General features: G+C 39.7%; 1 protein-coding gene across 1 annotated transcript in view; it reads left to right on the top strand.

The window, feature by feature from the left end:
- The window catches only part of ADAM17 (ADAM metallopeptidase domain 17), a 34,825-nt gene that overhangs the window by 14,405 nt on the left and 7,847 nt on the right, over positions 1 to 12,573 (top strand). Inside the window, exons 5-8 of the mRNA XM_008594801.1 lie at positions 913 to 1,065; positions 5,612 to 5,811; positions 6,910 to 7,013; positions 11,260 to 11,394. Coding sequence (XP_008593023.1) covers positions 913 to 1,065; positions 5,612 to 5,811; positions 6,910 to 7,013; positions 11,260 to 11,394 — 592 coding nt within the window. The remainder of the gene's footprint in view (positions 1 to 912; positions 1,066 to 5,611; positions 5,812 to 6,909; positions 7,014 to 11,259; positions 11,395 to 12,573) is intronic.

The raw sequence follows: 12,573 nt of genomic DNA, 5'->3' as shown, positions 1-12,573 counted from the left end.
CCCGTTGCCGGTCCCGGTCCGGTACGGGGGCGACACTGAGGGTTGCGATCCGTTGCCGGACACGGAAAAAGACAAAAAAAATAAAATAAATAAAAATTCAGGTTTTTTTCACTACTGTTTTAATATAAACATGTGGAAAGCTTCAGAATGTTGGTTTCAGAATTGGGACTCGTGTAGAAAATGACTTGCAAAATATTAATTTTTCAGGTTAAATGAAGTGATTTTTCCTCCCCTTATGAAAAAAAATCAGGAATTTTGTTTTTGTATTATTCTATTCATACAAATATGGAAAAAAATTTTGACTTTGCTGGCTAAATTTATTATTATGTCATATTCAGATAGAAATCTTATAATGACCTGATATATTAAGTATAGCCCTGAAACTGGATTCTAATAAACCAAATCCTTTAGGTCATTCAGATTGTTATTGGACATGAATTTAGTTAGTGAAATAATACAACATTGTTTTGATTTTTCTTGGTTGCCTTGTTTTTTTTACCCCTCACTTTCCCCCTCCTCCCACTTCTGCTGAGATGCTTTAGGTTTTAACCTAAAGAGAGAAGTGGGGAGGCTTTAGTAATTACAGTTAGCTATCAGATTTATCAGCACCAGACAGGTATATAGTTGGAATGGCTAATGTTCGGTGTTTTGTTATGAATGTTCCAGTACATCTTATAAATTATATTTCCTTAAACTGATTTAAGTTAATCTTTATAATACTGTTTAATAGTATTAAATAGGATTCTACTTATCTGTTTAATTTTTATAATTGATATAAGAAATCATAGTCCAATTATTATTCTTTTGTTGATCTGATTAAAGGGCTCTATTTAAAACAGTATGGGCCCTACTAGCAGTAGTAGCTGATGGTTGGGTGTTGGGGAATAATGCTTTCTTTGCATCATCCTTAAGGAAGCTGACCTGGTTACAACTCATGAATTGGGACACAATTTTGGAGCAGAACATGATCCAGATGGTCTAGCAGAATGTGCCCCCAATGAGGATCAAGGAGGAAAATATGTTATGTATCCCATAGCTGTGAGTGGTGATCATGAGAACAATAAGGTATGTATATTTGGGTGCTTTTTTATGTGGTTAGGAAAGAGTTTATGTGTGATTATCATAATGAGAGCATAGAAAAGTACATTCCCTGGTATTTCCCTAGGGATAGAACTGCAAATTACAAAGTACCTCGAAAGTTGGTTGTGTGTTTTGAAGTGAAGCATGGTGCATCTAAATTTGGTTAAAGCTGTCATTTGGACTGTTCATTATTAAGATTAATTGTGTATAGATTTGGGCTATAAGAAAAATTAATAGAAATGACTTTTGGCAGAGTTCTAGATTTCAGGGTCCAGTGGGCTCGGTTAAAAATTTCTTGTTTCATTTATAAGTTGTTACTCAGTTTAATACTGCAGTACTTCACAATTTGCATGTTTTCATTAACTTTTGCAACAAAACACATGCTATTTGCCAGTCTATAAGCCTCATGTGGGACAGGCTTTCTTGTTCACAGCTCTGTCTCCAGAGCCTAGTAGGACTGCTGGCACATAATAAATATTTATTGAGTAAATAAGTGAACAGTTTACTATTGAGGGTTTCTGATAGAGTATATTAGTTGATTTGGGATATTATAAACAATATCAGAGACTTTAAGAATGGCTATGACTAACTCTTAAGAATCTAAACTAAATGTTGAAAGTATTAATGGATGTCTGATCTTTTCATTTTATTTGAATTTAAACAACATAATGCAGTGTGTGGAAAACATATTAGCTTTGTTGCTGAGTTTAGAGGGCTGAGGGTGCCTAAAGGACCTGAATCTAGTCAGGAAAGAATGGTGATATATTTGTCCTGACTTCCATTTTGAGCCAGGCCATGGGCTACCTAAATTTGAGCAGCATCTAGAGGAAAGGATTGCTTTGGGGTTTCCTTGGCCCTGACCCTGCTGCTTAAAATTTTTGCCTTTTTTAAAAAAATCTTTTTTGATTGTTGAACCTCATTTTCTTTGGCTTTTATGTATAAACAGCCTCTTCCTCTCTTGCTTTGCATGTTACATTTTATTTTTCCTCTGCTTGACAACTTGCACCTAAGAAACATTTTCCTACCCCTTTTTGCCCATTCTCTCAACTTAAATACCCTGTTGCACTTTCCTCTTTTTCAGAGGTTGTCTCTGCATTTCTAACCATGTGCATTATTGTTCAGTGCTGTCCAATAGAACTTCCTGTGAGGATGGGAATGTTCTAGATCTGCTCTGCTCTATACAGTAACCATTAGACATGTGTGGCCATGGAGAAATTGAAATGTGGTGAGAGATTGTGGAACTGAATTTTAGATTCTGTTTTATTTAAATTTAATAGTGGTTTCCTGTTATTGGAGGTGGGAATGGTCATTAACTGTAAAAGGACGTAAGGGACCTTAGAGGGGGGATGGGAATGTTTTAAAACTGACTTATGGTGATGGTTTTACCTCTTGATAAAGTTACTAGAAATCACTGAGTTGTACACTTGAAATGGGTGGGCTTTGTGATGTGTAAAATATGCCTTAATAAAGCTCTTAAAGAGTAAACAATAAAAGTAATGTGGGAGCAGAGGAAAAGTGGTGAGGAAATTCATGAGCTGTGACGCCATGAGTTGATGACTGTTGAAGCTAGTCAGGGGCATGTGCATGTTCATGTTACCATTCTGTCCACTTTATAGGTGCTTGAACATTTCTGTAATAAAAAGTGTAAAATATGTGACTAGGAAACAAATTTAAATAGCCGCATATGGCTAGTGGCTACCAAATTGGACAGTATATGGCCAATAGTTGACAGGTTCACTTGCTTCTTGGTTATGAGGATGGAACTGTGGAGGCAAATGGTTTACTTTATAGACTCTGCCTCAAGTAGACATGTATGTTGCCAACTCTTCCTGCCACAAGTTCTTCCCAAGTGAAATTTTCCCTGTGGGCTCTTCAAGCGGCCTATGAGAACTTGCTATTGAGAATGGAGCCTGGACAGAGCTGTTTTTTCTGGAGCTGCTAGTCTGTGTCAGTGAAGAACAACTTAGTTACAGTCGTGCATTGCTTAACTACAGAGACACCTTCAGAGAAATGTGTTATTAGACAATTTTGTCCTTGTGCGAACATTGTAGAGTATACTTATATAAACTTAGATGCTATAGCCTATTAGACAACTAGGTTATATGATGTAGTCCATTGCTCATACACGAGTAATTCACTGCACTATGACTTTATGATGTCACTGGGTGATAGGAAATTTTCAACTCCATTATAATCTTATGAGACCACTGTCTTGTAGACTGTTCATCGTTGACTGAAAAGTTACACAGTGTGAGGCTATATTTATTTTGTTCCGAACATGTCATGTTTAGTGTATTTTTTTTATAATTTGGTTTTCCCAAGTAGCAATCCCTTTGCAAGAAACTATATTATGCATTTTCTAATCTACATTTTATTTTATATTTAAAATTTTTATATCTTATTTTTTGGCGGCTGGCCGGTAAGGGGTTTCGAACCTTTGACCTTGGTGTTATAACACTGTGCTCTAACCAACAGACTTAACCAGCCAGCCCCTAATCTATATTTTAAATAGATTTCTTAGTGAAAATGTTTTAACTAAACAAAAGGGCTACAGGAGAAAAATAAGGTAGTTTCTTGACTTAAACAGGACCTGCCACTGACTACTAACCATGCCGATAAAAAGCAGCATGCCATGGATGGACGTAGCTGTGAACAGATAACATTAGTGAAAAGGAATGTGGGACGTTTGGGATTGTAACCTCCTAGGAGGGTTTACTGAAGGGAGAAGATTTTGTGGTAAGGATCAAAAGGAAGAGTGTGTAGGCAAAAACCTAGAGTTGAAGATTGTTTACTTTTTCCTTAGCATTGTCCAGCAAATCCAGCTGCTTGGAAAGTGTAACTCTGAAAAATTAATGAAGAGGTGTTCTTATCTCTTTGCTGTGAGTTTTACTTCATTAGGACCTGGGCTCCTGGAACTGAACTGATAAAATGAAATAGAGCTCATGAATCTGCAATACTGATGAATAAAACATCCCATCAAAATACCAACTGCCCAAGGCCCAGATTGGAATAACCAGACCCCTTAAACATCTTCACTGTAAAAATACATTGGAATATCTTTTTTAAAAGTTCAGTTAGTACTTCTGTTCAGGATGATGAGGTCTTTGCTACCTTTTACTGTCTTTCTGAAAGTTAACTCCTTTGGTATCTGATTTAGTGGTTATAGTCATCTTTGGCGAGCTCTCAGGAGCTTCGTGATTGTCTGGGGTGAAAGTGAAGCCATTTTAGCATCTGCAGAGCATTTTAGCATCTGTGAAGACCCTGCCCTAAGAAATAACCACACTCAGTTTTCCCCAAGTCCCTTACTCCTTTTCTGATCATTTCAGGTGGTCTGGAAAATGGGTTCAGTTTTAGACCTCCGGGTAAAATTGAGCATTTTAGCATCTGTGAAGACCCTGCCCTAAGAAATAACCACACTCAGTTTTCCCCAAGCCCCTTACTCCTTTTCTGATCATTTCAGGTGGTCTGGAAAATGGGTTCAGTTTTAGACCTCCGGGTAAAATCCCCAAACTTAAAAGAGGGCCATTTCAGTGGTTCTGTACTCCAAGTTGGGAAGCTAGGATAGAGGCTGCCTTTGAGACATTGGTCAGCTGTAGCAAAACTCAGAGAAACTTAAGATCTTGTGGATTCATGAAAATGTTCAGGCAACAATTTGGAATTTAATTTTTAGAAATAGACTATTTGTAATACCATACCTCTTACTAAGCTCAAGTATTTAAAAACTTTAAATGTGTATCATCCGTTTAAAAAGCTGGGGAAAGGGAAGTGGGTAAACCAGAACACACTCTTTTCTGCATTCCTGAATTGTTTTGTCTGGGAATACAACGGTCATGCCACTGCAGCAGTGGTGTGGTGATGGTGGCTGAGTTCGAGTCTGATGGAATTCATGAGCTCCCCATGTGTTAGACTGCTTGTCCCTTTGATAGCATTGGCTGAGTGAGATGTTTTGTCTCAGTATTTGTGTAGCTTGCCTTCATGTGAGGAATTTTAGGTCCAAGTTCACACCAGCCATTTAGTGTCCTATAGAGGGAGATACAGATATCACCCCCTTACTGCAGGTGAGATGTCCTGAGAACCCCAGTGGATGCCTGAAACCACAGATAGTACCTAACCTAATATAAACTCTGATGACCCAGATGGCTGCTAAGTGACTAGCATATATACAGCATGGAGATGCTGGACAAAGGGAAGATTCATGTCCAGGGCAGGACAGAGCAGGATGGTGTGACATTTCATCATGCTACTCAGAATGGCGCACAATTTAAAACTTAGGAATTGTTTATTTCTGGAATTTTCCATTTAATATTTTCGGACTGTAGTTGACCTCAGTTAACTGAAATTGCAGAAAGTGAAACCACAGATAGGAGGGACTACCGTACTCACTTCCATATTGATGGCATTTGGAGGTGACTGTGATGGCCTTGACGTAACTACAGGGTGACTCCAATGGTGGTTTTTACATTAAGGGTTTGTCTTTTGAGAAGAAGCACAAACACTACATGGGAATGAATGTGGCCATTTTTCTTTTAAGATGTTTTCAAACTGCAGTAAACAGTCAATCTATAAGACCATTGAAAGTAAGGCCCAGGAGTGTTTTCAAGAACGCAGCAACAAGGTGTGTGGGAACTCTAGGGTGGACGAAGGAGAAGAGTGTGATCCTGGCATCATGTACCTGAACAATGACACTTGCTGCAACAGCAACTGCACATTGAAACAAGGTGTCCAGTGCAGGTGAGAAATAGTCCAACTGTAAATTTGGGGAGTTGGTATAACAAGGTGTCCACATCACAGAAGATCAAAATGCAAGGGTTTTCCAGTCAGTTAGAGGGTGTGTGTGTTTACGTTTACCACTTTTGTCCTTCAGAGCAAGAAAATATGAGGGTACTTCAAAAGGTTCGTAGAAAGATTTGTATTATCTGTTAATTCTATTTTTCCATGAACTTTTTGAAGTACCTGGTATTTTCTGGAAAGCAGTTTGACATTATATAACAAAGTCCTTGACCTTGCATGCTCTCTGATATAGCAATCCCATCGGGCTGGTCAGTTAGCTCACTTGGAACAGTGTGGTGCTGATAACACCAAGGTCAGGGGTTCAGAGCTTCAGATCCCCTGACTGGCCAGCCACCAAAAAAAAAAAAGGCAATGAATTAGCAATCCCACAGTTCAAAGAATCTTTTTTAAGGAAACAGAAATGTACAAGAAAGATGATTTAATAAGGATGTTTCATAGCTACATCCTTTTATAATAGCAAAATATTGGAGGCAATCAAAATGATAATCCCAAAATATAAATTAGTTATTGTGTATCTATACAATAGAATGGTGTTGTAGAATACCGTTTAATGATATAAACTAAATGTGGAGGGAGCAGGTACAAATTAGAAGGTACCTGTGTTTCCATTTTTATGTCCAGTGAAGACTAGTGCCTGGCTAAATAGAAAGGTTAAATGTTAGTTTATGGTGAATAATTCAGATTTAACTGCAGTTGGTGCATATTAACACTGTAAATACTGATAGAGTAGGCCCTTGGGCTCCTGTCATTTTTTAAAAATTCGTTAATGAAAACTAAGGACACTGGGATATTTTGAGATGATGCTCTGTTGCTTGTTCTTTTCTACTACAGCGTGTCGTTGATGTTGCCTTATCCTAATTAGGCAGGGCAGACAGTGTGTGCAGGAGGCTCCAGCACCAGGGAAGTCTGATTACGCAGCAGCGGGTGCCTGGGCCAGGAGGTTTCCGCTATGATCTTCAGTCCCTGTAACATGACTGTAGCGTTTGATGTGGGGCTGTCATTTGACTTAAACTGTCCCTGTCTGCTCTTCTTCTGCAGTGATAGGAACAGTCCTTGCTGTAAAAACTGTCAGTTTGAGACTGCCCAGAAGAAGTGCCAGGAGGCTATTAATGCTACTTGCAAAGGCGTGTCTTACTGCACAGGTATGTGCCGCTGTTGCCTCTCTTCGAACACTGTGGCTCAGTGTGTATGTGTATGTTTGAGAAACAAAATTATCTTTTGTTCAGATAAAAGCAATCCCTTTTTTCACCTCACGTGTAGAGTTGAGTTGATGGTACTTCTTAGTTTACGACACAGTTAGCATTGGTGTGTGCAAGACTCATCATTGTTTTATTTCTTTATTTCTTTTCATTATTTATTTCCCTTTAATTTCCATCACGGACCTTCTCTTTCCCATCACTAACATCCATACTACTGTTTAATATTTGCCTGGATATATGTATATCCTTGAAAGATAATAGTGTTACTTTCTGTATGTGTGTGTCAAAATGTTCCAAAATGCTGTTCTACCTTAGATCTACTTTAAAAAAATCAGTACTATGTTTTTAATGATTGTCTATGTTGTGCTTTATGTCTATGTCTCTATATCTATATCTGTATGCATTTCATTGTTTTGGGCACCTGCAAAGTATTTAGTTATGTGATTTACTATATTTTACTTACCACGTGACAGCTACTTGGATTGCCTTCATCTCCTTGATGCTACAGATAGGACTACAGTAAAAACCCTTGTATATGCCTTCAGGTGTCTGCGTAAGAGTTCTTAGTGCATACCAGGAGGGGAATTGCTGAGTCACAGAGGGCGGGACTACACTGGTCTTTAAAACAGCATTACTGAGTCGTCTGAGCATGAGGTTTCTTGCATCCTGATGTCCTGGCCAACACTTGGTGTTATCCAGCTGCCTTATCTTTTTCCAATCTGATAGTGTAAAGTGATTTCTCATTCATCAGTAATGATAATATCTGTTTCACTTCTAATATTGGTAATTTATGTCCTCTCTATCTCTCTCTCCTTTCTTAATTAGGATGGCTAGAGGTTTATCAGTTTTATTGAACTTTTCAAGGGACCAATCTTCCGTTTTGTTGATATTCTCTACTGTTTTCCTGTTTACAGTTTGATGAGTTTTGTTTTAAGTTTTATTTATTCTTAGACTGCTCTTCATTCTAAACTTTTCTTTTCTTTTCTTCTTCCTTTTTGTCTTTTTTACTGACCAGTAACGGGATCGCAACCCTCGGTGTTGCACCCGTATCGCGCTCAGCCAGTGAGCAGGAACCGGTCTCCACATGGGATCCGAACCCTCGGCGGGAGCGCCGCCACACTCCCAAGTGGTGCACTCTCCAGTGCGCCACCGGGCCGGCCCAGCTATTTAGATTTTTACTGTGAATAGCCAATTCATATATTTGGTTCATTTTAAAAATTGGGTTTCATGTTATTTTGCTACTATGGATTTGGAGGAATTCTTGTATAATAATTCATTTGGTTTTCATAAATCTCCTTCCAATCTGTTGTCCTTCCTGGAACATAAATCTTTAATTTTAGTGTGATCAAATCTATCATTTTGTTGTATGCATGTGTTTATTTTTTCAATTGTAGACAGTTTCTTTCACTAAGCATAACATTTTCATGGTTTATCCATGTTGTAGCATGTATTTCATTTATTGCTGAATAATATTTCATTGCATGGATATAACATTTTATTTATTCATTAGCTGATAGATATTTGGGTTGTTTCCACTTTTTGGCTATTATGAATATGAACATTTGTGTATAAGTTATGGACATTTCCCTTGGGTATATACTCCAGAGTAGAAGTGCTGGGTCATATGGTAACTTTATGCTTAATCTTTGAGGAAGTGCCAGGTCGTTTTCTAAACTGGCGGCACCAGTTTACATTCCTGCCAGCAGTGTGTGAAGATTCCATTGTGTCCACATCCTTACCAGCACCTGTTATTTTGTATCTCTTTGATTGTAGCCATCCTAGGTTTTGTGATAAGGAAGCAAACAGAAGGTCAGAGGTCTTCAGGGACCTCATGGATAGTGAAGTTCTGTGTTATTTGGTTTTTCCTTTGGTTTTTAAATGTGCCTTTTTTTTTTTTTAAGGATGACTGGTAAGGGGATCTTAACCCTTGACTTGGTGTTACCAGCACCACTCTCTCCCAAGTGAGCCACGGGCCGGCCCCTAAATGTGCATTTTATAACATGTTGCTCATGATTTTTATGTTGTCGGATCTTAAAGTGTCATTTAGTTTGCCAAATGTCAGGAGCTAGAATATCTCAAGCTTTAAAAAAAATTTTCTAGCTGTGCTCAATGTTTCGGCCTTTATTGTAATAATAAAAGAATCAGAGAGATCTTTCTAAATAAGCATAAGTAAAACAATTTGAAAAAAAAATGTATTCTTACCAAATAGTCTTTTGTTCCCTTGATAATTTATGCCAAGTTGCAGCTAGCAGAGGATACATCGTTCATTATAAGGAATCAGCATTTCACAACTAGCAGCATCATATCATCCAGGAACCTGTGAGAAATGGAAATTCTCAGTCTCCTCCTTGGATCTACTTCATCAAAAACTCTGGGGACAGGGCCCAGCAATCGTGTTACATTTCATCAGATGATTTTGACGTGCACTAAACTTTGAGGGCCTGTTAAAAAGATGATACTGTTTTAAAAATTATTTTCCTGCTTGTGTCATGTGTCATTTAATCTTTTAAGAACAGATTTTAGTCTTTTTAAGAACTCTGATTTTAGTCTTTTAAGAACAGATGTTTAACAAGTAAGCATTTTTTTAATGTATTAGGGCAACATATGCCAAACATGCAATAATGATCCACAGAATCAACCTTCACTGAGCTCACTGGCCTTCTTACAGATATCTTGCTTTACATAGTAGTTAGGTTGTTATGTGACTGTCTGTTGCCACTATAAATACCCAGTGCTCATGAAGGGTTGAGATCCAAGGCAAGTGCAAAGTTCCTAACAGACTGCCTGATATCTGTTAGGTACTTAACAAACCATTGCTTTTGTCTGGAACAGGCCAGATTTCATTAAGTTCTGTCTTACTGCTCCAGAGCCATTTAAGTCAGATTTTTTTTTTTTTTTTTGGCGGCTGGCCAGTAACGGATTGAACCCTGGACTTTGGTGTTACCAATATTTCATTAAGTTCTGTCTTACTGCTCCAGAGCCATTTAAGTCAGATTTTTTTTTTTTTTTTGGCGGCTGGCCAGTAACGGATTGAACCCTGGACTTTGGTGTTACCAATACCACCCTCTAACTAACCAAACTAACCGGCCAGCCTCTCAGGATTCTTTTGATTGGTTCCATTCTTTAGCAGGAAGGCCAGTCCAGACTTGTGGGTAGAGTCCACTGCTTTTCTGCAGTAGTTTTTCTTCTTGTGTTGACTTTTAACTGCTTGTGCTATTCATTTTCCAGAATGAGTCTCTCATTCCATCCTTTCCCTCATTTAACATTCTTTGGTTTTCTTTGTCCTTAAGAATCACTGATTCATTCAAGAAATATTTGTGGTGTTACCTACAATATGATAGGGATTGGACATAAATTGATTAATCAATAGATTTGATCTTTGTTCTCATGGAGTCTAGTGGAAGGGAAACAACAGTAAATAATCAAATATATAAATTGTAAAACGTGCTAGGAAGGAGAGAAAGAGCATATGGTGACAGCATACTGGAGGTGAGGCCATACCAACTTAGCGTCGTCAGGGATGTCTCAGAAGAGAAGATCTTTGAAATAAAACCTAAATGATGAGAAAAAGCCAGCTAGTCCCTCTGCAAGAGTGGAAACACGAGCATTGCAGAAGGAATAGTATATATTGATGATGTGAGGTGACAAAGACTTTGGAGTGTTGATGTGAATGGAGGCTGTTGTAGCTGACGCAGAGCAGGCTCTGGAGACTTGTGTGCCATGAGGTTGGAGACAGAGGCAGGCCAAGGCCATGCAGCTTTTTTATGCCTTTGTAGGGAGTTTACATTTATTCTAAGTAATGGCACATAGGTCTTTGTTTTATTAATGATAATATATATGCATTATATATATAAAATACATTATGTATATGCTTTTATGTGTAATGTTTCACATTAAAAAGGTGCAGGAAGACTATATGAACAACTTTAAGCAGTGGCTATGAGGTGAGGACATGGAGACCACGCCCGTGGACATTTGGGTGCTTGGGAGGCCAGGGACTTGTGCAGCGTGGCTGGCACACAGCTGGTACTCCCCAAACGGTATCGGTTGATTGGATGTAGGCTGTCGTCCTAGCTCTGTGGGTCATTTTGTGAGGTGCTCACTCCTTTTATGAGAAGTAGGATATCATCGTGCACCTGTGGAATTGGCAGACATGAGACTCAGTGTACAAACTGGTCTTTATTTCCAGGTAATAGCAGTGAGTGCCCTGCTCCGGGAAATGCTGAAGATGACACGGTTTGCTTGGATCTCGGCAAGTGTAAGGATGGGAAATGCATCCCCTTCTGCGAGAGGGAGCAGCAGCTGGAGTCGTGTGCGTGTAATGGTGAGCAGTTTCATGCTGAGTTCTGTAGCAGGGGAAACATAGTCTTTGTCTGCCAGGCCCTGTCTCTCCACTTGGAGGTCTGGCAGTGTAAGCTGCTCACTGCTGGTCAGGGCAGTGGGGAGAACCAAGCCAGGGAAAGGGGCTGTGGGGAAGGCAGGGCTGTGCCTGGAGACAGACATCTACTGCATTCAGATCCTGGCTTCTCCACCATACCTGTGAAAATGGTCCTGTTGATTTTTCTTCTTGCTATATTTCAGAACATGTGGCAGACTTTGGGATGGAATAGGAGGGAATTTTTGTGTCTGAGTGAGTGTGTGGAGGTCTGTTCTTACCCTCCTCTGCCTGGTATCATACACACCGTGAAGACAGCAGTAACTGTCTACATTCCATTGGCAATGAACTAGGATGCTCCTTCAATAACTCCACCAGAGAGAGCTGATTCCAGGATCTGACTCCACTAGATGAGGATTTTTGCCATTGTCAACAGGACTGGGCCTGCTCCCCTGTGATCTCTACTAAAGCAGCCTGGGGCAGGACCCTCTCTCATGATGGCCTCTCAGTTTTCCTTAGGTCTCCAAGCTCTATTTTTGGAGCCCTTCGGTCTGAGGAGGGCCTCAGGTACTATTTGGACTCTGAGCTTCCCACCCCATTTCAACGGTGGAGCATATGAGTTGATAATAGAGTTCTGTTGCTTTCAAAATAGACAACCCAGTAGTTAAAATCGTTGGGTTGGAAGCTCATCATCCATACAGTGGAGTAAGTGGCTTTTCCAGGAATGACATGTAAACAAAGAAGATAACACATCGTAGATGCCAAATAATTTGTTCAGCAAATGGCAAGAGGCTTGGGGTGTCCTGGGAGGAATAGAGCCTGACACACAGTAAATGTCCAAGAAATATTTGATGAATGAATGAACAATCAAAATGTTTTTGTTTTGGGCCAGCCCGGTGGCGCACTCGGTAGAGCGCGGCACTTGGGAGCGCGGCGCCGCTCCCGCCGGTGAATGAATGAACAATCAAAATGTTTTTGTTTTGGGCCAGCCCGGTGGCGCACTCGGTAGAGTGCGGCACTTGGGAGCGTGGTGGCACTCCCGCCGATGATTCGGATCCCATATAGAGACCAGTCCGCTCACTGGTTGAGCGCAGTGCGGGCGCGACACCAAGGGTTGCGATCCCGTTG

This window comes from Galeopterus variegatus, unplaced genomic scaffold (genome assembly GCF_000696425.1).
Source record: "Galeopterus variegatus unplaced genomic scaffold, G_variegatus-3.0.2 Scaffold11578, whole genome shotgun sequence".
NCBI classification, from domain to species: domain Eukaryota; kingdom Metazoa; phylum Chordata; class Mammalia; order Dermoptera; family Cynocephalidae; genus Galeopterus; species Galeopterus variegatus.
The sequence above is the reverse complement of the archived record's forward strand: the minus strand, read 5'-3'. Positions and strand labels throughout refer to the sequence as shown.